Raw genomic sequence first — 26687 nt, 5'->3', positions numbered from 1 at the left:
GATTTTAAACTTATTTGAAACCAACCAGATCAATCTCAGTCAACTAACTGAGAAAAGATTTTACTAAAAATGTAACAGCAATTGAAACTAAGGATTTCAAATTCTTTCAACAGTTGCCTTTTTAGTTTTCTTAGAATGGCTTTTAAGGCCTTTCCTATCTAATTTATGATTGCTTCAACTCAGTTACAAAAGTATATCTAAACTGTACAGTTATGAATTCCCCCAAGGAAAACCTTATGAAACATTCCATTACAAACTACTCTGCCCATCCATTTCCTCTGCTTCTTTTTACTACCAACCCCTCATTATAGCAATAGGCCACAACGGGGTGCACATTAGTCCATTAGCAGATTCTTAGTGCACACCTCCAGCCATCCCCCACTCCAGGAAAACACATCAATGCCTATTGATGCAGTTACAGCACAGCTGCTCCAAGTACAAATAGCTCCTTTGTATGTTCTCCCCTTCTTTTACTTGTTTTGACTAAAAAAAAAAAATCCTATTCAAACCCTTATGGTTTTAAGGTTTGGGAAGTCTAAAAAACCCTCTTTCTCCAAAATAACCTCTGCTATGGACAAGTGTGGGAAGGAATAACTCCAAACCTATGTTGTTACTGTAATCTTTTCAGGTTTGGAAGATGACGGATTTTGAAGGCTCCTTTTGCAGCAGGATGCACACGGTGCAAGTTGTACAAAAACTGTTTTGAAGCATAAGCTGAAAGCCCTAAAACAGCAAAGTCAAAGCAAAGAGAAAACAAAACCCACGTCACACAGTGTTAGAGCTGGATAATGATAAAGATTTAACAGCATCACTAGAAGAAATAAAACAAGAGGAAATACTATTTTCAACGTGCCTTCAAAGTCTAGGAAAAACCACCTAAGAACTTAGGATATAATACTGGAAGCACTTGTGGTATGAAACAGAAATATAAAGGAGAAGCAGATCTGAAACTTAAGGGTCTTAGGTGCAAGAAGTCACATTTGAAAAAAAACAACAACAAAACAGCTGGAACTGTAAACTTCTCAAACCACAGAAACATGGAGGATATGTATGGAGTTTCTCTAGACCAAGAGGTACCTCACAGTTCTATTCCCAACAAGGATTCACCCTTTTTGGATCAAAACCAACCCTTGAAAAGGGAAAACATCTACAAGAAATTACTGTTTGTTCCAACAAGTCAGCAATGAAAGCTACAGTTTCAGTAGTGGAAAAGCAGGAATAAAAGGGAGCATTGCCAAAAGGCAAGTGGATTTAGCTCCCACAGGGGAGATTAAATCAATACCAAAAGGTTTTTCAGCCACTTTAAGGAGAAAACAGACAAAACACAGAGACTGTGAGGCAGTATGGATGGGACAGAAAGGAAAGAAAAAATTTCTAAGCATGGCAGGAAGACTAACAATGCTCTGCTTTCATTTTCAGTCTGGGGAATGACGAAGGACGTGGAGACACAAGATGAGAGGACGGGTTCAAAGAAGTGACAAACAAGGAGAAAAAATGTCAAGTGGAGCAAGTAAAGTATTTCTGGAGTATGAAAGAAATTGATGAGCAGGTTCGTGACACTGCAGCTGTATTAATAAGAATGTTAAAAAAGAAAATAAAATTCATCAGGAGCACAACCAGAGGATGGATTTAACAGCTGTCCCACCTCAAAATGCCCTCCAAGCCCTTCCATGCTATGAAAGAGATGGAGGACTACAGGGAGCAAATGAAAGAAGGAGAGGTTATGATGTGAATTTACCTAGGCTGACACCACACCTTCCTTTTTAAGATACCTTATCTTCTAATAAGGAAGACAATAAATCTACCTCACCTGTTCACTTATTATTAAAGTTACAAAACCAGTAGAATTAGTAGGATAAGTGGGTAAGGAACAGATCCATATGAACATGCAAATGGACAGTGTTAAAAAGACAAGTGCTGGCCTGGGTTGAGATTTCTGGAGAAGGTGCTCAAGAATCAGGACAGAAGTTATGAACATCAAGCAGTTCACATAAACAATACTGTACTGGAATTCACAGAGAAAACTTTGTTTTTCAAGTGATCACAGAATAGGGACTCTGTAAAAGCCCATTCCACAGCTGCTGAGATGCTTAATGTCATTAAGTACAGTTGGATCATTTCTAACTTGCTTTTTACTTCAAGGGTTGAGGCACAAACTTAGTTTAAGCTTCCTTAGCCTGTTTTTTTATTTGAAAGAAAAAGAATGAGGTGGGGGAAGAATAAAATGGAAAATGCACGTCTTGGTTTTCCAAGATTCATGGAAAAGATGGTTATTGCAAAACATTTTCAGTCAGTAAAAAGGGGAGAGAAAAGGAGATTCCTCTGAACAAACGTGTGCTGCTGCCAAGTCTGGTAGGATTGATGAATTTAATATCAGAAGTAGCTTTACCTTTTGCGCTTTCAGACTCAGCCGGCAATATCGTTAGGGATGGCAGAACAGCTAAAAAATGACCAAGCCCGTGAATAAGGAATTATTTCTGAGCAAAGTCTTAACTGAGGTCTAGCAAGCTCTTGGATTGAGGCATATCCTAATTAGACAACTCAGGTGTCAGCCAACTTATCACATATATCCTTTAACTGGGAATTATAACTTTAATAATGAGCTGAAATGAGTTTGTTACTATTGGAGTTTTACTGAGTCTGTTTGAATTCAATCCAACATCCCCAGAGTCTGCAGTCAAATATTCCTCCCTCACTACCATTCCCCACAGAAACACTGGAAAACCTTCCTGAGGTAACTATGTGGAATACTTCAAACCAGTGGGATGACAAACTCAGTAAGGGGCAATTCTGGAAGTATCTCAGTTCAAGAGCTCACAACTTTCCTTCAAAGCAACAGAGGCAGACCTGAACACACTTCTCCTCTGTCCCCATTACTGTTTCCATGAGAACAACCTTCCAGAATCCTTCTTGCCTCCACCAAAGCAGCCCTAAAAGTGACAAACCAACCAAACTCATTAATTATCTCAGCTTCAATGGCACACCACTGCCAAAGAAATCAGCAAGAGCAGCTGGAAGAGCTTTCCCACCAGCAGGCTCCAAGTTCGGGGCTTCCACTCTGAATGGGAGCCACGGTTGGTTCAAGATCAAAAGCTACAAAGGCATCTCTCTGCTTTGGCCGATCCATAACCAGGGTAAACAAAAACCTCTCCAAGACAAAAGATGATGCGAAAAAACCACTGTAGCAAAAAAATACAAACCAAACCCCAACAAAAGCCCACAGAGAATCATAGAGTGTTACGGGGTTGGAAGGGACCTTAAAGATCATATAGTCCCAAGCTGTTCAAGGCCTTATCCCACCTTTATGTTGATTTGATACAAAAGAGCATAAAGATAAAAAATAGAAGGTAACTTATTTTATAAAGTAATTTAGGACTCCTAACTGCAATTTCTAAATATTCTAGTGGAAAATAGGCTATGGATAATAACATTCCATTTAACTAAAGTTGTAATTCTCAAAGCAGTATGCTGGAATCTAAGTCATGCTGCCAGAAGCTCTCAAGTTCCACTGCATCCTACTCTTTAGGTCCCTACTCTTTCACAGAGTGCATGTTGTTGTAATTCACTGCAAAACCTGAAATGGGACAATTGCAGAACCTTTCCCCTAAAAGGTGCTACCAAAAAAAAAAAAAAAAAAAAAAAAAAGGGGGTCCTTTTTTCAGTAAAGTACAAAACAATAAATCAGCAGATTTTTTTTTTTTAAGGAAATTATCTTGCTTGAACAGCATTGTCTGGAATCGCCTGCAAGATTTCTGGACAAGAACTATGCACCAGTGGTTCTCAACCTATGACTGCTCAACTAACTCTACAGTTACAACAGTAAAACATAACATCTGCCTTGCCCAAGCAAGTCCTCTAGACACGGCTTAGCCATTTTTAGACTGAAAATAAACAGAGCCCTTCCTGTACCTTTTCGGAAGAGCTGAGCTACAGGAGCCCGGCTGGGAAGAAAAGATGATCTAAGTCACAAATCAGGTGGAGGATTGGATGCTCCAGCCACACTGAGCACTACTGCCCATAATACAACAATAAATGGTAGACAGGTTTTATCACAGTCTGATTGAGTTCCAGAAATGTAATCTGATGTAATGATTGTGTACTACTCACTCTCTGCACAAGCATCCTCATCCTCCTCTTCATCCACGACAGCTTCCTCTGCATGCAGCCTTTCAAGGGCTCTATAAGGAGGTGGCAGTTTCATGGGAGGTGGAGCCCCATATTTTCTCTGATGGATTCAAAGACAAAGTTACATGTTTTGTAACCTCCCGATACACGAAAAAAATCCTACTGTCTATTGTCACTGTACATGCACAGACACAGCACATAATTACAATGCTAAATTCTGCAGCAAAGGCTTTTTGTGCAAGAAAGCAGAACAAGAAGTGACATTGAACATTAAAAAAAAGAAAATAAAACACAATTGTGCATGCACATTTACTTGTTGACAAAATACTTCTGTATTGTCATAAACATGAAAGTGTGGACATTATTCAAGGGTTAAAAATAAACATTAAATTACACCCTGTTTCTTATTACAGACTCAATAACTGTCTGGTGCTGATAAATGCCAAACTTTTACATATAAAATATGAACTCAAACCTCTTAGTCCATATATGAATATTTAAACATCACAGTTCATCCTTATTTTGGCTTAAATTTAATAAAGATTTTGAATTATATCTCACAATAAAATTCTATTACCTCACATAAATACAGGCAGCTCCTATAATGATGCATGTAGCGGTGCATGGCAGGAATACAGAGCAGGCTCTGATTCTAATGAAGGCACTTTTCGGCTGAGCAACTGGTTTTATAGCTCCCAGGAACTGGATCCTGCCTTAGTTTGCAATGTGATTTCACTAAATGACGCTGAGCTGCATCCCTTGCAACCCTACTAATAGCAGGATGCACTTTAGAAAGGGAACACCGTGGACAAGATGCCATTAGAGCACCCACAATGTCCGTAATTAATTTCTTCTACAGCTGGGAAATATGACACAACACCCAAACAGGAAACCCAGGATAATGTTTTTTCACTGTGTGCAACCAAAACTGAACCTGCGTACGGAGTTTTAAAATCTTGAGCTTAAATTTGTACAGAATAGCATAACCAGGAAGCTGCACTGCAAGCTACATGGAAAATTTGGTGAGGTAAGATAACTACCATCTCATCCATTTAAAAAACATAACGGGAAAAGTGTTGCAACACTTTTTTCTGCTGAAACAGAAAAGCAATAATAACTGAAATTAATTCAATCCACTTGGAAACACAACAGCTGTTTTCCAAAAGTGTACAATACACTAGCTGTGCCTCCCACTTTTTTCTTGAAGCCAGCACAGGTAGAACTGTGCAAAATCCAGAAGATCCAGGAATCATGATAGGGCTCACGTTCTACTTTACTGAGCAGATAAAGATGGAAAACCTGCAGCCTTCCTTTCAGCTGCTTATGACAAATGAGTCACTTTATTATCACCATAATTTAGTAATAACTTACAGTCTAAATGTTGACCCTTTGGCTTTTTCAGACCTTAAACATTTATTAAAAAGTCTGTTTGAAATTACTTGAGACACCTAAGCTTATCCATGGTTTCTCTGTAAGGCTCAGAGGGACAAGTTTCTCTCATCTCTCCTAGCCCACTGAAAAGCCAGATGAATAACTTGTATCTGACTACCCTATTACACCACTTTTTTGTAGTAACACAGAGGCAAAAACACAGTTTACACAGCCAACAAGCAAAAAATCATGTTGATATCTGGTTTGTCCACAATTGTTTTAAGTGGTTTTATATAAAATAAAGTGATAATTTTTAAACAAATACATCAACAGAGGAGGATAAACACCAACAAATCAGGCAAAACCTTCAGTATTGAAAAAATTCACCATACAGAAAGAGGCAGGTTTTCCAGCTGCATGTGGCTGCTTTCAAACCAAACTCTTTTGTGACACTTTGAAGACTGGACTAGAAATATCACTGATTCCCCACAGGGATGTGGACTAATAATCCACTAATAGCAACTCTTTCCAACTCTGAGATGGCACTTCGGAAGCGCAGTACGACTGCTTTGTGAACTAACGTTCAAAGCTAAAAAGGAGCTACATATTTATGCACTGAAGCTCTTTATTCCACCCACCAGTTTATAGCACCAACAGATGAAAAAGGTTTGAAAAAGATGAGGCTCCCTCTTTAACCTCGGAACGCTGTAGAACGTGACACGCTGGAGTGCTGGAGATTAAAGGCAGCACATTGCAAGAGGATGAGAGCTTTTGAGATTAGAAATATAGATAAAAAACCCCAAGAAAACGGGATTGTAACTGCTTCATTGGAAGTATTATCCACTGGCATGAAAGCATATCTTCAACACCTTTCTTGATTTTTTTGAATAACTGAGCCTTGTAGCTTCTGTACCTGAAAGGAAAAATTTTGGAGGCAAGAGGGTCTTTTCAGGTACCCAGAGTACTGAGTAGGATCAAATGAAAAGTTCATCCTATTTGTAGCTGGCATGTTAAACTGCACCAGGCAAAACTTAGTGTCTGCGTTAATTCTGTCTCTGCTCCTCCAGTTCTGACAAACTCTGAAAGTACCTGACCTACACTCCTCAGTCAGGGCAATTCCCACAGGAAATCACCAGGCCATGACAGTGACATGGCTGGGAATGAGAAATTAATTTTTTTCCCTCACTGAAGCCATGAAAACAAATTCACTGTTTTATACCAGACTTTTTCTCTTTTAAAACTGCTGTGAAGTTATTTGGAAGTCGCTGTGTAGTAACCGCTTCACAATTAGCTGAGCAGCTACAGATCCCTCGGTCATTTCCTTGTTTTACACAGCTATGGGAAATGCAGGAGACTCAGTGGATTTAATTATCCTATAACATGATTTTACTGAATTTCAGCCAGCCTCAGATTAAGGATACTATTTGTGTACACGTTGCTATTTCTCTGTTTCTGCTGAACAAAAGAGAATCAATTTGCTTCCATATGGAGCAAAACAGGTACTTCAGAGGGATGACAGTGAGGAGCTGTGCTAAGTACAGGGTTTCAGCATCCAGCAGACACCCACAGAATATTTGTCAGAAACTTGACTTGTATTTGGCAGAAATATGGCAAAAATTCATAGAATCAAAGATATTTCAACAAATCACTTCAAATTTAATTTCAGACTTCAGAGGAAGCTTATTATAGAGTTAGAATACATGCTATTATACCATTTGATACAGTAAAACTTGAGTATAGCTTTGAATGGAATAAATACCTTATCGCTCTTATTTTCTTTGTCTGCATCCTGATCTTTGCTGACTTTGATTCCCTTAGGCTGGGCGGGAGCAACCACCTGAAAAACAGTGTATATTACACACATTAGAAAGAGCATTACAACTGCAAAAAACCCACCCAAAATCACTTCATGACAATGACAAAGTTACCCAGTACTCTCTTCATTTTGCCCCATATAGAAGGGCATTGCAGTGCAGTCTTTAAATTATATTCTTTTACTGAATTTAATGAATTACATTATTTTCCTGAATTTACAAACATTCTATACTTTTTTCTACTGCTCACTGGTTGATATCTAGCCCCAAAATCTACCAGAATTCCCAATTAACCTCTCAAATTACATCAAAAGCACACACAAATTTGGGGGTTCTGTGTGTACTTCAATGCTGGTAGAATTGTATGCCTTTTCTTACTCAGGTTTTTCAAAATTTCTTGCCTTCACCTCAAAGATGAGGAGATACCTAAAATCTCTTGGAAGTTAACTTGCTCCCAAATAATTACTTCAGGTCCCTTTGGTGACACATTTTACATAGAGTGGCTGGTGTAAATCTGCCTAATTTTAATTACACCTTTGTTCCTCTGCATAACAGAGTATATTTTTAGATTATGAAATATGGACAAATTAAATACACAGGGCCAGACTCTTATGACACAGGTGGGAGAGCTGAATTAACACCTAGTCAGCCGATTTATATCTACTCAAGGTAAATCAGAGAAATGAGGTTTCAAATCAGGCCAGAGAAGTAATCAATTAATCAACTGGTCTATAACTGAAAGGATCCATCCTTGGACACAAAAATTGATGGAACTTGCTGAAAGGAGTTGAGCCAAGCTTAAAATAAGATGCATATTAAACATTTATTAAGTTTGAAATAAAAATTGAAATAAACTTACTTTTGGTACGTTAGCCAGACCCTGAACTACAAACACAACAGGATTTCCCGCGTTCTTGATGGCTTCTACTGCTTCCTCGTGGGTGGCATTTTGGAGATCTATCCCAGAAACCTAACAAACAATGTTTATTTTTATTAGGTACAGAGTCACTGCAAGAGATTACACACACTTGTAGAAGATTAGTGTATCTGAGGAAGGTATCAAAAACAGTCGAGAGAAATTATTTGTAAAGTATGTTTCCATAACGGTTTAAGGAAAATTGTATTACTTAGAATTCATACTTAAGAGATGGCCATACGTCTCCCAAAACAATTCTTCCAGATAAAAACATAACGAATAAGATTGTCAGAGTGTTACATAACGTTAGGTATAATATAACTCTTTTAGATTTTACCTGTTTGTAAACTAAACCTGAGCAGCACTATTGGCTTGGGAACATAGATTCAGAAGCATTAATTTGGAGAAAAATGAGTAAAAAATCAACACAGAGCCAGAGGTGAGAGGCAGGAATGACACCTTCCCCCACAGCACCTCAGAATCAGAGATTTGCCCCAAATAGCGGTTAATCAGTTAACTACTCTAAATCCACACACACAAAATAACAGCCCATATTTCAGTATGAAGAGCCATGTTCTTCTCTGTGTTAAAATTATGTTTATAGGTATGCTATAATTTATTACTCATTTATATGGGAAGAGGGCACTCGCATTTTTTCATTTCCCCTTCAGATACCAGGCCATGTCTTTTCTTAAATATAAAGGAGAATGTTAAAAGGGTTCCACAGTCAGACCTTAGGAAAAAAAAAGACACCATCAGAGGTTTCTTTTGCTTTTCAAAACACAGTTTTGTCAATACTTCATGAAGTGGTGGCAGTATTTTGTCTCTCTCTCCTCCCAAAGCTGTTTGAGTCAATCTTTATTTCTCAGACTAAAAAGGTAGGTTTATCTCCATTTACCTCAAGTATTTTATCTCCAGTTTTTAAAGCCCTGGTTCTTCCTGCTGGGCTGTCTTCCAAAACTTGTTTGATAAAGATCCCTTTAAGTTCTTCTCCATTCTTCAGGCGCTTTATGACAGTTTGTCCACCAACAATACTGATTCCAAGAGACACGTGAGGGTCTCTGAAGATCTCAACGCTGAAAAAAATACGTGTGGTAATTTAACATCTTCAAACAGTTTATTTAAACTATAAATGTGAATCTTTAAATAAATGTAAGCTCCTGGTCTTTCAAGGAGATTTAATAGAGTAAAGAGATAAAGTCAGAAGCCTAAGAATGCTCTCTACAGAGTTTTTACCCTGAGCAGATTTCACCCCACAAAAAGTACAAAATTCTGCTGCCAATCCAGGTCCACTGGGCAGAGGCTTTTATTTCAGAGAAAGTCAGATCTTCAAGTAAACACTCATCCTCTTTCAGCTTGAGGAAATTGTCTGGAAATGGGAAGTCCTGCAAGTGGCACACTAGACAACTAATAAAGTGTTTCATATAACTTTCTGAACACTGACTGTACTAAACAGCTTAAACAGGAACTTTCTGATCATGTTTTACTTAGGACCATAAAAACAATTCACCTAAAAATGTTAACAATACAAGAAGGACATGGCTAAAAGTTAGCCTGGCAATTTGGAATTGTGCCATGGATTTTAGCAGGGAACTTGTGGAAAGGGAGACAGCAGCACTGTGTGCATTGTTCACACCTAATAGTTATTAAATGAGCAAGAACTTGTAGGTCATCCACAACGTAAACCAGCCAAGCTTTCCCAAGTCAGCTGTATAAATAGAAGGCATGATTCTGTTGAACATCTGTTAAAAATTCACTGTATCTAGGAAAGCCCAAGGTTCACAAGTACCCTAAAGTTACTGGCAGAGGAGGAGAATAAAAAAAACAAAGAGAACTAATCGGGCTCACAGAAAAAAAGACATAAGGTAAATGGGAAGGAATAATGTAATTATATGAACATACATTCGTGGTGGTCCCCAGTGGCTGAAGTTTGGAGTTTCTTCTCCTTCTCCTTCTTCTCTCTCGGGTAATTCACTGATTTGGGGCAGAGGGAGGGGAAGAATAAAAAAATAAAAGAGGCATCACCCATGCCAGGTCACAATTCCTTACATATTTTTTATCTGGCAGCGAGACAGCAACACCTTCTCACACTGTCCAGTTTAAACCAAATGTACAAAGTCAACAGACTAGACAGGAATTTTTGTATTTAGGTTTAAATGTACTTCAGGAATGCTCCAGAAATAAACATGATGGGCAGACCAAATTTATAAGCTGCTCCATGATATACAAATCTGCACTGCATTTACTCATTTGAAATGACTATTTAAGCAATTTTAACATTTACTTTCTGATAAATATGCTGTGATGCTTAGAGAGGGACATAAACATGCCAAAACCAGCCTAGCTGACCAGAAAGCATATAATGATGCAACTAGGAGAAAAGAACAGATCCTGTGTGTTCCAAACCTACAGAATAATCCCCTCACCTTACTGCTGAGCTGCTTTCCCTCTAAGGGGAGATTACAGATGAATTAGGGAAGTACTAAGAATTGGAATCAACAGCCTAGAAAAGCTCCACTACCCACTCACCCAAAACTGCCAGGGAAAGACTGGGACACTTGACAGATATGGCAAATATTTACAAACAGTGCCAGCTCAAGGTTTCTCAGCACCACTGGCAAAACTACAGTTTCCTGCAGAGGCCTGAGAGCCTGCTCTTCCCAAAAAGAACAAAGGAAAGGGAAAACCAAGAGGACAGAGCTACAAGAAGGAGCTAAGGGGAGAGCAATGCTGCTGTAAAGGCTACATCCCTCTCCTCCAGGACACATCCATACTCCCCTCACCGTGGAGTAAGAGAAGGAGGTGGCAGAGTCATTCATACCTTTCTGCCCAGTACTCAGGGGAGGAAACATGGGAAGTTTTAAGGTAAACTTCAGCTCCCTGGGCAAGAGTCATCAATGTATCTTAGCATTTCACACAGCCTTTAATGAGTCAGTAAAGTAAATAAGTAAAGCAAGAAGACAGTTAAGATCTTTAACTGAAAGTCTTTCAGAACCTGAAATATTTCTCCATACCTGCATGACGCTGTTCTAGGCTGAGCTAAGGTGGCTACTCTCCCAGATTCCAGGTTCTTAGAGAAAACATCATTCTCTCCTTTTAGCTCTTCCTTTTCAATAGTTTCCAAATCAACAGCAAGTCCAGGCCCTTTAGAGTCAATCCGAAGCTTTGTTCCTGGAGATGAAAAGGGGTAGATGAGAATTTTTACTTCCTCTGTCCCTGCACTGACCAGTTATCATCCTTGAAAATAAGCCACTTAGCTCACCAGGTTCTAAATGTGTTCAAGGCCAGGTTGGACGTGGTTTGGAGCAACCTGGTCCAGTGGAAGGTGTCCCTGCCCATGGCAGAGGGATAGAACGAGATAGATGTGAAGGTCCCTTTCAACCCAAACCATTCTAGGATTCTATAGTTCTATGAAACGTGGATGTTGCGTTATTATCAGGAGGCTTAGAGATATAGAACATTTATTTTTGAAAGAAATTTAAACCACACTAATCAGTTTTTTATAGCACCTTGCTTCTGATGTACAAACAGTCAAGTAATAACAGGAAACATCAGATCTCTGTGAAACTCTTTGGTACGACTTACACGTCAGATGCTCCTCACAAAAACACATGGTTAGGAATAGTGAATCTATCCTTTGCACAGGGACAGCAGATCCCTGCTCTAGTACAGAATCCCATTGTGCTGGGGAAGGCTGATGTCATTTTGGTGACAGAAGCATCAACATTAATGGAACCACCAGAGTTCCAGTCTGTCACTGCAGCTCACACACAGCAGCTGCTGCACAAGGTGCAGGTGGCAAAGACAGGAAACAGCCCAATATCCTTCCTCCCAACCAGGGAGTGTTACTTCAGGCAGGTTGATAAATTTATTTCCCTGATGATCTACCAAATTCTAACCACCCATGTCTGGCCATCTGACAAGGAGAAACTCTGCTCTTGAACACAGATTACAAAACCAAGATATGGGGCAATATCTACTACAGAGTTCCCTTGCAAATTTTTGGTTGTGGTAAAGTCACCTCCAGAGCCTGTTACTTAATTTTTAAAATTTTTTTAAAGTGCAAAAATCTATACAGTTAGCAGTTCAAAAGTGACTGAGAAAAATTCCTGACAGAGGTTACAGCAATAAGCTATTTTCCTTATGCACAGAGTCCTCCTGGGGACATCAGCTATCAGAATATCCCTCTCCTGGGGACATCATCAGAATAAAGTGATTTCCACAGGCAGAACAAAGCTGCAGCCCATTTCAGTATCATTTGTGACAACTGTGGGTAAAGATTATGGAATCGTTTGGGTTGGAAAGAACCTTAGAGTTCGTCTCATTCAACCCCCTGCCATGGGCAGGGACATCTTCCACTACACCAGGCTGCTCCAAGCCCCATCCAACCTGGCCTTGGACACTTCCAGGGATGGGGCAGCCACAGCTTCTCTGGGCAACCTGTGCCAGGGCCTCACCAATCTCTGATTAAAGAATTTCTTCCTAACTTCTAATCTAAACCTGTCCAGATTTGGAGGAGGAAGAAAGATTATAAAGCTGAAACCTATTTAAAGCCAGACTGTGTTGAGCCTGTAAAAGTCTTCATTTAAATACTGTATTATTTGAAAGAATTTGTATTTTGGTATAAAATTTAAATTCATAAATATGAAATTATAAGATAAAGAAAAAGCTTCTAACAAACCTAAATCCATCTTGCTTTTTTCTTCTGACTGAGTAGTTTCAGTATCAAATATGTCCTTTTGGTAGCCACTGTGTGCTGTGGTTCCAGGAAAGAGTGACCTTATAGTAGCATTTTCTTCACACTTCACAGAGGAGAAAAAAAGTAATTAAAGTTAGAAAGCAATGGTATTAACTTACACAGAGGTATTTGACAGGAACATTAATTTTTACAGCAAACATACACATTTTCTCAGCTACATTCATATTTATTCAGATAACTATGAAATGCTAACTGCTAATTTAAATACTAACTGCTCATTTATGCACTATATTAAGAAGAGGCATGAAAAATGTTACATGCAATTGCAATATAAAGCAACTGTATCTTTCTACTCAATGTAATTCAGACAAAAAGTTCTTTACTCTTGCTCATTTGTTGTTTATAAGTAAAAAATATATAAATTTAATATTGTGCACTCTGGTATAAAACTTTCAGTAGAAGTTGCATTTTAGCCTGTTTATGTACATAGTGCATAATGGGACATGCCAAACAAAACCTGAAATTCTCCGTGGTTGTAATGTTAAATCCTTTTCCACTTCAGTTTTTTCATATAAAAGCACACACCTCAGAAGCTGGTGCATGGGAGGCTGATATTATCACTTTTTTCTTTGGTAAGGGAATGAACAAAGAATCAGAAGGAAAAAATAACTCTCAGAATACTTGAGAAGGACATACAAATGGGAGTTCTGCAATTTACCTGAACCTCTGTCTTCTCCTACTCCTTTATCCACCAATATCCTTGTTACAATTGCTTCCACCATATCATTTTTTGCTCAACTGCACTATCATCTGGCTCAAGGAACTGATTTGGATTAAAAATTTCACTTCCTTTCAGTGAAGCCTCTGGACTATTAAAATCCTGAAGTGACATTCTGCTGTTACTGACATGCACCCAATAAGTAACCAAAAGAACCTTCCAAAACATACAAAAGGTTTCTGTTAGAGGTACCCAAGTAATTAAATTAAATAGAGTTTAGGTCTGGAGTTTGCCCTTAGGTCTGGGTTCCATGGTGAAGGTACAGCACTGAGACCAGTACAGCATTCCTTACTGTTTGATCTTTACTGAATGGATATTCCAGGGATTGTTCTGGACTTAAATTAATACTGGATCTCAAGTCTTTTATTTCACTACTCTCCAGTTGCTTTGCCCATCGTTCTGTATCGAGGTTCCTGTCTGAAGTTGCCTTCTGTCCACAGGATGCTTTATATTTCAGGAAGTCTGAGTCTTCTTCATACTCTTCATCCACCAGCATTTCCCGTTCTTCATCCATGTCTTCTGTTCTGGGTTTCAGGAATTCACACATCTCCCAGGACTCTCTCTCATCCTCATCGTCATTTTGAGAAAGCTGAAATGACCTTCCCAAGTCCAAATGTGGTTCATCAACAAGTTCTTCTTTAAAAGGTGTTTCATCTCTGAAACCCTGCACAGAACATTACAGGAATATAGACAGACTTTTACCATTATGTTTCCTCTTAACTCTTTCAAAACTATGGTTTTTTATGCATGTTAAAAGTACATCCTGATTTTTAAAGTGAAAATCTTCTACCTTTCGCATATTCTAAAAGAAAACAGACTCTCTGACTTATGATTTTAATGCCAAAAGTAGACAATGCAATGAATTTTTTTTAATATAACAAAATTAAAGTTGCACAGCTTAGATATGGCTGCAGCCATTTAAAAAAACCAATCTGGACTGAAGTTAGGCAATGAAAATTATTAATTAACACTAAAAAAACTACAGGAAAAAGTATATATAAATCTGGTTAAAGTATCTCCATGCTTCAGACTTACCTGTTTTATGTACATTTCTTACAATATCATCAGCTAAATAAAAAACAGCTGAAGAGTTTGCTTATGCAACAATACCAGCAATTAAAAAAAAAAACAACAAACCCACAAACCAAAAGCCATAGTCCTTTGTCCTACCTTGGGTATTCCACACAATATTTAACCCAGGTCAGAGGGGAAATAGATGACCCACGTACTCAAAGAAAAGGATATAAAAGGATCAGTATCTAATGCCCTTCCTGTTTTAAAGAGAACAGTGCTCACTTTTCTACTCAACTCAAATCACAGAGAAAAAAACCCAAAAAACAAACAACAAAATCAAGAGAAAAAGTACAAAAACCCACTCTGAAAGATCTCACTCAACAGCTCCTTTTCTGGGATTTGTCATGTGCCTCCCCAATTTCCAGTAATCCCTGTTTCTCCCAAATGGAATGGAGTGCTGTTCATTGGCTCACAGTGAGTCTGCACAGGCATCAGAGACTTTATGCCTTGCACTGGAACCAGAATTTTGCTACACACAGAAAGGTTTTACCTTCCTTTGTCAGGCCACCAAGTCTGTGTGGCCTGAAGAACCTCAAAACCCATCTTCAAGGCCCCGAACCCTCAAACTCCGAAAACAATCTACAGATTCAGGGCTCCTAACTCAAAATGTTTTTCTTTCTGCTTCCTGCCCCTTCCCAGACTCCCCAAGCTACTGCACCATTTCTGACCTTTAATATCAGAACCCTGTGTTGTTACATTTGTACAAATACAGAAGAAAAACCCTCAGACGCTGCCAAAATGTTTGTATAATTCAAGTGAGAGGCAGGAGAGAAAACAAGAGAGAGGCAAAAGCATGAGGAAACAATGCAGTCAATACCAGTTGGCACAAAAGCAGAACACCAGCAATCTAGAAATTAGCACATTTTTCATAAGCATTAAATGTTCCTTTAATCTATTTGACCTGTGTACCTCGATCTCACAAAACACCCAGTCTGGAGAGATCCAAATTCTCTACATCTTTATTCCATTTAGTTTCACTTTGCTCCTGCAGCATCATTCTCCCAACACTTCCACCAACTCCATCGTTACATAAAACAGTTGCCTGAGCTCAGAACCACACACAATTTGTGTTACTGATCCAGCAGTTTGCTCTGTATCATCCTCGACTGCTGCACTGCAGCAGCAGACGCTCCCAATGGCACAGGGAATGCTGCAAATATGACATAAAGTCTACTGTGGTAGCAAATAAAATATCCAAGTTCTTTTTTGTTGTTGTTGTTGAAATTCAGCTTTGTCAGCACATCAGAGTGGGAGTCATCATGACACACCACTCTTGGCTCTTATATGAGCAGATAAGATAATAAATGGATGGAAATTTTAGCTATTACCAATGCTCTTATACATGAGGTGAAACAAAATGCAACCAAACACCTCTGAGGTCCAGTTTCTATATTCAGCAGGACTTTAAGATAAAATACTTTCTTTAAAAGTAATAACATTAGTTTTATTTAGGAAGCAGAGAAACAATCTGAGCTAGCAGAGGACTAATTCTGTGTCAGGAACCCTTCCTATGCACCCGTAAAACAACAAACTCCACTTTACACCATGGAGATCAGTAAATATAATTTATCATTATCCAGATTAATTTCTTCATATATACCTACATCTGCCCCATAATAGTGCTCTTTTTGGTGGTTCTAATCTGTTTGCATCTAGAGATACGTAAATACGTTTAGCTACAAGAAAATATAGAATTTATTTTTCTTGCTGTGTTTCAGTTCTGGAGGATTCTGGCATTGTCTTTTCCGGTCTAAAAAGAATGCATTTACCAGTGTGAATTCTGCAAAGCACTCGAGAACAGATGAAAATTAAAAGATATCCACATCTCTCTAACTCTGCACTGGTGAGTACTGCAATATTATTGCCTATTACCTCAGTATTTGAGTTTCTCACTATCTTTAGTGCCACATCCCTCCTCACAATAAACAGAATTATTTCTCAAAAAATAAGAAAGAGGAGAATTGAGGAAGAGAGCAAAGAAATCACTCCAAAGAACATCAGAAGGCTATAAAGAAGAACATATTTCAAGCGTGACTTATACACTACACTACTTTTTTGTTTTGCTTCATTATAATCAAAAGCATTCTGCTTCCATACCTGATTTTTTTTGCAAAGCTGAACTCACTACTTTTGAGTAATATTAACACAGCATTCCTATTTCATATCCAAGGTAACCCAAGGTATTTTAATGACATAATAAATTTGATAAAGCAGTCTGGGAACTGCATTGGTAAGTGTTCTCTGTTCACAACACACTTGGCACACAGTTTGCTGTTAAGAGGCTTTTTCAGAGGGAATCCAGCCTGAAGTCTACCCAATACGCCAGTCTTATCTCCAAAAAATTACTGTTTTTTTACTTTAAAATATTATTTCCTGTCTGTATAAACTTAAGCTGAACGAAAAAAATAACCAAATACCTGTGGTGTTTCAAGTATTATTGAGAAATTAATGTTATCTATTGGTTCTGGAGACCCAGGGCTGGTTTTAATGCTGCTGGTATCCACACTGTGCATGTTCTCCTCCTCTCTGCTTTCTCCCTAAAGAAGGTAATCCAAATGATGAGTTAGGAAAACAACAAAAAAATTCCCACATTTTTCAATAAATTAAAAGGTAGAGGGAGAATCAACCATACAGAATTATAAATGTGGAAAGTCATAAATGGAGAAGATGAAGACAACAGCTTCTGTTTTTTTGAAGATACTGGCTCAGATACACAAAAAAATAATTCAGATACACTAAAAAATAGAGATGTTTCGGAAAGAAAGACAAATACGAGGATACGAACAATGAAATATCACATTTTAGAAAAGAAAAGAATGTATTTAACAGCCTTCCTACATTCCTATTTCACCACTCCTCTACCACTTTGAATTACAAGCACTTTCTATTAGCTGGGGCTTTAATTAATTTTGCCTGGGTGCCCTTGATGAACAATAGTGCAGCGTTCTCCAGTAAACTACTGTCTGTTCCAAAGCCCTGATTCTAGAAAAAGGAAATTCTGCTTGAATTTACAGTCTTGACTTCAAACAGATTAAGTTTCTTTGATGTCAGTGGAGCTCAAGCAAGCACTTAGCAGTGTCTTAGAGTGAAATGGACTTCAGCACATATTTAACTGATTTGCTGAATTGCCTGAACCACGTAACACCTACGCACAGTGCACATGGGTTTGCCCAGACACGTCTCCTAATTCCACGTGGATGTTCTTTAAGGAGGAACTTGAGGACGCTGGTTTTCCAGTCAGACCTTTTGGACACTGAGATGCCCATTTGCCAGGATTTCTGGACATGTCGAGGCATATGCACAGCAACTTAGTTGCTTTCCAGACGCACACATATTTCCATTCTAAATTCTCCCCCCAAATACAACAGCCCAGTCATAGGACCAAAGGAAAAAAAAGTTAAAATCAGTCCTTACCACCAAAGGCTTGCAGATTCCAAGAGAAACTGTACCTGGGGGCACAGATTTCAACACTTCCACGGCCTCTGCCAAAGTGGCGCTGTCCAAATGTTTCTTATTGACGAAGACCAAGCGGTCCCCCGGTAACAGCTCCCCACCACGCTCAGCTACTCCACCTGCCACCAAGGAGCTGATCACAATGGCTGTTCTTGTTGGATCCAAGGGATCCTGTGGGGAGGAAAAAAAAAAAATTGAAAAAAAACCAAGTGAAAGCCTTGAAGGATGATGTTTATTTGGAGTATGTAAAGAGCACTCAAGCACGTTCATCATTTAATGCTACAGAACGGAAGCCTGCTGAGACATTCAAAAAGGACTGTCTGCTAATACTGCCAAGGCTTACAGTTCACAAAAAGAAAGATATTCCATCACTTGCCTAATCCATTAAGAAATTTTCAGATCTGAAAGGTGACCGATACCCTGCCTGCCCTCTCCTTACACACACAGGCGCAGCCAGGCCAACCTGCAAATAGAACAACAACACTGGCACCCTTCCACAAGCCTCCATCCAGCCTGAGACGAGCTAATGTCACAGAAAATAACCATTCTGCACGTCACCTGAGAGCTCCAGAGCAGCAAAACTGACGGTAAAAGGAACCATTGCAAGATTAGAAATTTAATTAAAAATATTAAGTTAAAATTAAACCCCAAAACATTCAAGAAACAGCGGTTTACATTTGCTCTGTTACTGCAGTGTTTCTGCTTTGTCAACTGCACATGACAACTTATAAAAGACATTTTCTCCACCCTTGAAGCTTCCTTAAGGTACAGGAGACAGAAACAGAAGAGTAACTAAGATTATTACTGAAGACAAGGAATACTGTAGTGGTGGATATAGAGAATGTGAAGCAGAAAATATTATACGCATTGATGAGGGTGTAAACTGATGCAAAGATATTAACTTCACTTATTTTTTCCCCAGAATTAGCCTCTGCTTTGTGTTCTGTACCATTTCTATCATGCATGCAACCATTTAACAAACGATCCTCAATCCGATTAAATTACTATAAATTATTATACAGTGGCAGAAAGAGACACAAAACAAATTTATGGGTTTTTCAATTTTTAATTTTTTTCGTTTGTTTTGTTAAAATTACAATTAGCTTTTCTTCCCCTTGGTAAGGGCTCACAGGGTTCAGAAATGCTCCTTGCATGCACTGGGTCTCCAAGTGCATAATCACGGATTGTTTTTCCCTCAGGACTTGCATCTTACTCAGGGCATGGGAGGGATAAAAAAAAAGGGCAAAATTCAAATCACAAAGACCACCATGAATTCAGCACCTCAGTGTTAATTTGAAAACAGGAATGCTTTTTAAACTCTTTTATTTTTATATGACTATACACTGCTTTCCAAGGGCACATGTTTTTTAAGGTATGTGCAAACATATGAGGCAATGACTGTAATATCTGTAAAAGGTTGAAATTAGAGACCTGAAATTAGAGCTTAGCAGGAAAAGCCATGATGAAGCTGGATTCAAGTAAACACATATCAGCAATAATTCTCTCCTGTTCTACTGCTTAATCCTGCTATTTTATAATCTTCCCAAACCCTGGGTATCCGCACTGCACAGAAGAAGCTTCTTCATGAGTATCATGTCTTGATAATCAAGCCCAGAAGCTTCTCTGTGTTCTGCCTCCTGAATCTGTGCCAAGGAGCTCCGTTTGTCCGACTGTCTGTGCCCAAACCTGCCACACACAGTGCCCAGGGGAAGGATTCCATGTGTTTCCTACAGCAAGACAGCCACACACTGCATCCAGTTTGGAAATTTTTAGAAGTAAAACAAAACGCAGGAAGTTCAGAAGAAGAATCCATATGAATTCCAAAATATTTATAAAAAAAGAGGGTTTGCTTTAAGTGTTGAATTTTGACAATTAAAATTAATGCTTTAAATTAAAGCCCTTTGCTCAGAGTGGGCTTTGCCTCTGTGCCCAAACAGCTCAATAGCCATAGAACAAACATAGACTTTTGAGGTGTTTTTACTCTTCGGGTTTGCTTCAATGCAAATTAAAAATAACCTTTTGGATGTTCTTGCAAACCCAGGATTGTGTCAACGCAGCCATTTTACAGCAAGCAAGGCACTGTTCACATTAGGAAAGTTCTACTGTAGAACTAAACCAGCAAGTTTTCCTATCATGGGCTCATCTTGCCGTGGCAAGGAAGGTTTATGCTGGTTCCCTAAATGGGTGAAAGCTCTCTCAGCAAAACTACACCTTTGCTGACACAACAGCTTTTATAATATGACTTCTGCTGGCTTAGCTATATTGATAAAAAATGAACAAAACAAACCCAGCACTCACCCTTACCCATGCAGATAAGCCAACAAAAATTCTGTGAGTAAATGACTGGTCCAGTAATTATGGTACGGTTGAGACTTGGGGACCAGGTTCAAACCCTGCTCTGTTTGATCCAAAGCTGCTCTTTTTTCGGATTCTGAATCTAAACCATTTAGGTAGGACATGGGAATCTCACCATTAGCTTTTTATGTACAGATATTCAAGGTCAGTGGCCTAACTACTGCATTTCTAATGAGAAGCAGTCCTGTTTCAACTTATCACTGAAATAAAAACATTTTTGCTCAGTAAATCATCATGTTTTGTTAAGAGATAATTTAGCTGAAAAAAGTGTTCCAACTAGCCTTCCTCATGATAAAAATGAAGAGAACTCCTGGAAAGAAACAGCTCTTATGAAGCAAAGTTTTGAGGACAATGTGGTTATTTTTGCTGCTTCACAACATGCATTGGAATTGCTTCATGAAGAGCAGCAGCAGAAATCTCAGAAAAGGGGCCCATATTAAAAACTGTTGTTCAGGCAAACAGAAAACAGGGGTTACAATTCCACTGTTGATTTCAAGCAGAGGGAGCTGTTGCACAGGGAGAGAAGAGCAGGATGAACTGCACAGTGAGAGCTAAGGCAGGAACACCAGCAGTGCTGTAAAACCTGAGTTGATCCCAGTAACTGAATCACGATGCCATTGCCATAAGGAATGCAACAAAAGCTGCGCAAGAAGACACAGACCTACCGAATTTCAAGGTATAATCATGTAAACATATTAATATTCTATTGCAACTGTGGATTGCACAGTGCTTTCCTTATCAAAACCAAAGGAACACTGGGGTTTTTTTTTATATCTTGCCTTATGATTTACACTCGAGCCCAAGACCACCCTAAAGAACACCACCTGCTAAAACAAGACAGTAAACATCAAATTCACATTCACATTTTCTAAATGGGGAGTGCAACTGGACTGTGTGGGTTGCTGTCTTGTTTTTGAAAGAAAGCAGGGCTAGCAGTAGGATAAAAACCAGATTTTATACTAACTGCAAAAGGTACAGCTTGTATATAGTTAGGATAGTTAAAAGGCAAGTTCACTCCCACACTGGGCTTTCTGGGCTGTCTCCATGTTAATAGACCAGCTAAAACCATTCCAAGTTACTAAACAGCACTAGTTGTGACTGTACACCCACCCTGAGGCTCTAGATTCATTTCACTTGCTTACCATTAAGCCAGACAGTAAGTGATTTTTAGTTACTAGCAGTCAGGACCAGAATTCAGTCTGTGCTTCAAAGTGAAAGGCTCATTTATTTGGATGGAGTTTACAGGCTGGGGAGAAACTCTCTCCCTCCAAACCCAGCGCTGAGATGTTGCTGCAATGGTACTCAGGATACAGAAGGGACTCAAGTTCAGTAATTCAAGAAATTATTACGTGACTTTGCATTAGAGCAGAGGCAGAGTGCACTAGACAGCCCCATGCAACTTGGTCGTCTTGAAATGAATATGAATAGTAGAATCATTAAGAGTCAAAAAGACCTCCAAGATCATCATAAACCAGGTTTGGTACCATTAAAGAGGAACTTTTACCTTTACTGCAGGATTTCTTTACACAAACGAATCATTTATGAACAATGAGGAAAGGAACTGGACTGCAAAGTAAAGCTATGAGGAGACAACCCCCCTTAACTCTCAAGCACTGACACCAACTCTTTTTTTAAAAGAAAGAGTTACATGTAGAAAAGTTTGCCACTTGTATAAACGCTGAAAGCTGCCCCCCTGCCATGCAGCTACAGCAGCCCAGGACATTGGCCTTCAGGTAACCCTTTAAAGAACTTGTACTTTGTGGCTGGTGTCTATCCCTTTGTGCCCAAGCCAGCCATGGAGTAATATGAACTTGTTTAAAATAGTCACAATTTATTCATACTTAGCACACCATATATTTAACTATGTTGAACCACAGGTTTTCCCTTCCCCCCCCATGCTCCTCATCAAAATCCACAAATGTTTCCTGGAGTCCAGGTGTCAAATTTTTCTTATTATTTTCAGAGCCTCATTTGTTCTGGATTCATTTAGCAGCGGAGAGTCAATCAGGGGCCACTGCAGTTGCTGCCTCTGGGATCCCTGGATTTGGAGCAGTATGAGGTCTCTTAAAAACCTGAGCTCTGCTAAAACGTTAAGAGTCCCAGGAGCAGCAAGTTAAGAGAGTCCTACGTGCAATGCTGGAACTGTAACTTTATTGTGGCTTCAAGTGATTCGACTGCCATGGGCACCAGGCTCAGTTGTCAGAGGGCCTTAGGAAGCAAATCTGGAGACAGAACCAACACAGCTTACCTCTGTCCATCACACCAGAAAACTGAAATGATAAACCAGGCTGACTCTTTCTTGTCCTTTCCAAACTGTGAGGTGTGCAGCAGCCAAGAGAGGGCACTCCAGGCCAGCCCAGCTCCCACCACCACAGGCACTCCATGCTCCAACAAGTCCATCCCCATCTGTCCAGCCCCCAGCCCCAGCAGACCCTCACTAGGCTGAGGATGAGGAGCAACCCGGCCCAGGCAACAACTCCATTGGATGGAAGCAGCTACCAGGTTTTCTGGGGTTTTGTTTGTGTTTTCCTCTTTGAAAGGCTCATATGAAAATATAAGACAAAGCTGTGGGTGACTGACATTCCCTGTGCAAAGTCACTCTCACTTAGTTACAGGCTATATTAGTTTTGGCATCGCTTAAGATCTAAATCGAGCTCGCCTGACTTCCTAGAACATTTCAGCTTTCTTCAAGCAACAAACTGCCTGCTGCCACAAAAACACACATGCAAAACAGCATGGTGAAGGATCCCAAAAGAAACAGTTTGAAACTTTTTTTTTCCTGTACCATTTTCTGATTTATCTGAACATTTTTACAAGTGCAAATTTGTATACTGCAGGTTTTTGTGAGAGAGCCAAAACAAGCGTGTTCAAGCTCAGAGGTCAGAGCAACCCGGCTTCACTGCATTTTGCATGGGACCACTTCCAGGTCTAACATACATATCCATATTTAAAACTCTTCAGTGAATAAGATACCAGACTGGAAGACTCTGAGACACAACACTGTTGATGCTGTACAAGGAAAATACACTTGTCAACAACGAAAAGAACCAAAAGTATTTTATGTTTGTGTTACTATTATGTAGGACAAAGGTAGAACTGCACATGAGTAATGTACCTGTATGCTCAGTGTTGTGAAATTACTCAATACTCATCCATGCTCTCATTTTATGAAGTGCCAGTTGTTCCCTTTGCAGAGTCACCCTCCACAGCAACACCAATAACGCCAATGGAATGCAAGAGTCAAGACTGATAAGCACCCTGCAGCCTCTTCAAAGCACTAAGTACCTCCCAACAGACAAGGAAGAGGGGGAGAGCCAGCTGTGAGTGAGGTCTGATTCCCGCCTTAAGGTGGCCTCAATTTAGGATTGAGACTCAAGGTCCAAATCTTCTGTTCATTCACTCCAGCATGTTTACAGCAGTTGGCCATAGGAACTGCCAAAGGTACTCTAAAGCCTGGAAAAACATCCCTGAGAAAGTGCTCAACTAGTTTTTCATTTTTTTCACTGCATCGGAGTGAAATTCAAAGCGTTTTAGACCTCTTTCTGCCTCTTCCATCCGTATTAGACTGCAGTTAGCAGGACTACTCAGGAAGAAGATTACACAACGCACAGCCTCTGGCTGTACCAAAGAAATAAACTACAGGCTGATGTGCTGAAGCAACACAAACTTAAATACAGAGCAGTATTCAAGGAGGAAGGCTGAACTTTGCTGTGATGTAAGGCAAAGCACTGGAAATAAAACATAACTATTTATTGATCTGCAGTGAGGGAATAAAGCAATGAATTTCAGAAGCTCTAGTGTGCAGCCGGCATTAATCAAAACTTCTGTTGTGGGAAATGTCAGCAAAGAAACAGGAATTCACAGGGAAAGAAAAAAAAAAACCAGAAACAAAACACACACGAGCCCCACCCAAAGGAGGAGAGAGAACAGCAAAATAAGAGGAGGAGGTGGCACGATGGGTTTCCCACACCAGGCTTTCATCATCCAGGATCTGAAATCATATCAGCCTTCTCCAGCAAGAAGGAACACGGTGGCCAGCGATGACTCAAACCTGCGTGGGTCTGGCAGAGCTGGGAAGCACAGCACAGTGCCTGCTCTTCTCCTGCACAACAGGGACACGCAGCAGAGAGCTGGGACCAAAGTGCCCCCAGGGAATGATCAAAAGGAAAAGGTCTTACACAGTACAGCTATTCCAAACAAAAAGATCAAAGATAGGCACTGACTATGAGAGTTCTGAAAGTGTCACTGTGCAGTGGACTCAGGTGCATGTCTGAGGTGCATATCTTTTAATTTATCAAACTTCTCAATCAATCTAAGGTTTTATCCATCTTTCATGTTTGCTCTCAACAGAGCTAAAGTCACAGGGATTACATTCATTAGACTCTCAATATCTCAGACTTTCAGACTTTCCAGCTCCAGTAAAAACATACTGAGTGCTGACTACAGGGAAAAGCCAAAGAGATAAGAAAAAAATCCCTGAACTCATAAGGAAGTGGAGGAAAGCCACTGTGTGATGAGATAAAGAAGGGATAGAGATGTGTGGGAATGAAGAAAAAAATGCCAATGAGCCAAGGGAAAAAGTGTAAATGGTATCACCTACGCAGCCTGCAGTCAGTGGATCTTAACGCAGGTTGTGGGTTTGACAGCTTTTGGATTCAAAGAATTCCTGAATTAAAAATCCACCCAGAGAGCCCAGCAGCACTTCCACTAGTGAAGTGTGCTGGCCTCGATAATTTGAACAGCCTGTGGAAGCATAGGATGTGTTTTCACACAAACCACAGCTCTCCTCCTCATGGAGACCTTGCTTCACAAACAGCAAACACAGGAATTATGGAAGACTGGCTACAGAAAAAGCTGCAAAAGAAAAGTGGGAACATAGGACAGACTGTATTTTTCCAACAAGGATCTGCAAACAGTGACTTGGCCCAAAGAATCATAGAATGCTTTGGGTCGGAAGGGACCTTAAAGCTCATCCAGTTCCAACATCCCTGCCATGGGCAGGGACATTTTCCTCTCCAGGTTGTTCAGAACTCCATCCAACTTGGCCTGGAACACTTCCAGAGATAGGGAACAGTATGGATGGTGGGGCAGATTGAAGGATAGGCAAAAAGGTTGCAGAGAATTTTAAGGCTACTGTGAGACAGAGTGAAAACAGATAGAAAAACTCCAAGTGCAACAGAACTACTGGGATTTGGGGAGCAGCATCCTCCAGAAGGGTGAAGTATTAAGAAAACAAAATATCTCATAACTTCCATGAGTTTTCAGGATACTTCCTCCTTATCTATCAGCACTAATATGCACCTCAAATCTCATTGTTTCAGAACAGATTTGGAGCTGCCTGGGCTCAGCTTTTACATGCCCATTGCTCCATCATCTCCACATGCCCAAGGACAGACCTTAGCACAGCTAAGCTTAGCTTAGCACAGTTTCCTCTAGTCTCATCTACATTATCTTACTCTTGCTGAGACTTACCAAGTGGTTCACAGAAAATCTAGCTACAGTTTTGTCCCTTTAAATTCTCGCCTCCTCTCGCAGGCAGAAGACATCTGTGGAATAATAATGAATTTCTTTGGTTTGGGGTTTTTTGTTTTTATTAAAAGCTATTCTTTCTAGCAGGAAATGAAAAAGAACAACCAGACTGGAGAATCTGGGAGACTAGGGAAAACATTTCTAAAGGTTAATAATAATAATACTGCTCAGCATTTATATCAAGGATATGCGACAAAGCAAAGAAAAACAGATGTTCTCAGTAATGCTCCAGTTTCTCTGCAAACTCAGGTACTGTCCAGAGCACCGGTTGCTGCAGCTCACAAAGGACAGGAGGGACGCTCCTAGAATTTGCTCTACAAGACAGCAAAAGGAGAGCTAAGGAGAATCTCTATCCTTTACCTGATGAGGGAGGAAATGCAGTGACATAGGATGAAGATAATCCTGAGGTACTTAATGCCTTCTTTACCTCAGGCTTTAATAGTAAGGCACGTTATTCTCCAGGTACCCAACCCCCTTAGAAGGAAGGGATGGGTAGCAGAAGGAGGTGCCATAATCCAAGGGAAAATGGTCAGTGACCTGCTACATCCCTTAGACACAACTCCCTGGGGCTGG

The 26687-nt window shown here is 39.7% G+C and overlaps 1 protein-coding gene across 5 annotated transcripts in view; it reads right to left on the bottom strand.

Moving 5' to 3' along the window:
• The window catches only part of PATJ (PATJ crumbs cell polarity complex component), a 145256-nt gene that overhangs the window by 76944 nt on the left and 41625 nt on the right, over window positions 1-26687 (bottom strand). For all 5 annotated transcript variants that reach the window (XM_027748746.2, XM_027748747.2, XM_027748745.2 and 2 more), the window contains exons 18-27: window positions 18192-18401; window positions 17195-17314; window positions 13996-14367; window positions 12908-13028; window positions 11241-11397; window positions 10129-10200; window positions 9125-9302; window positions 8170-8280; window positions 7256-7333; window positions 4108-4225 (exon numbers count right to left, since the gene is read on the bottom strand). In XM_027748746.2, coding sequence (XP_027604547.1) covers window positions 4108-4225; window positions 7256-7333; window positions 8170-8280; window positions 9125-9302; window positions 10129-10200; window positions 11241-11397; window positions 12908-13028; window positions 13996-14367; window positions 17195-17314; window positions 18192-18401 — 1537 coding nt within the window. The remainder of the gene's footprint in view (window positions 1-4107; window positions 4226-7255; window positions 7334-8169; window positions 8281-9124; window positions 9303-10128; window positions 10201-11240; window positions 11398-12907; window positions 13029-13995; window positions 14368-17194; window positions 17315-18191; window positions 18402-26687) is intronic.

The sequence above is a fragment of the Pipra filicauda genome, unplaced genomic scaffold (genome assembly GCF_003945595.2).
Source record: "Pipra filicauda isolate LSUMZ 115617 unplaced genomic scaffold, ASM394559v2 scaffold19_size4547281_pilon, whole genome shotgun sequence".
Classification (NCBI taxonomy): Eukaryota; Metazoa; Chordata; class Aves; order Passeriformes; family Pipridae; genus Pipra; species Pipra filicauda.
This window is presented reverse-complemented; position numbering and strand designations above follow the sequence as displayed.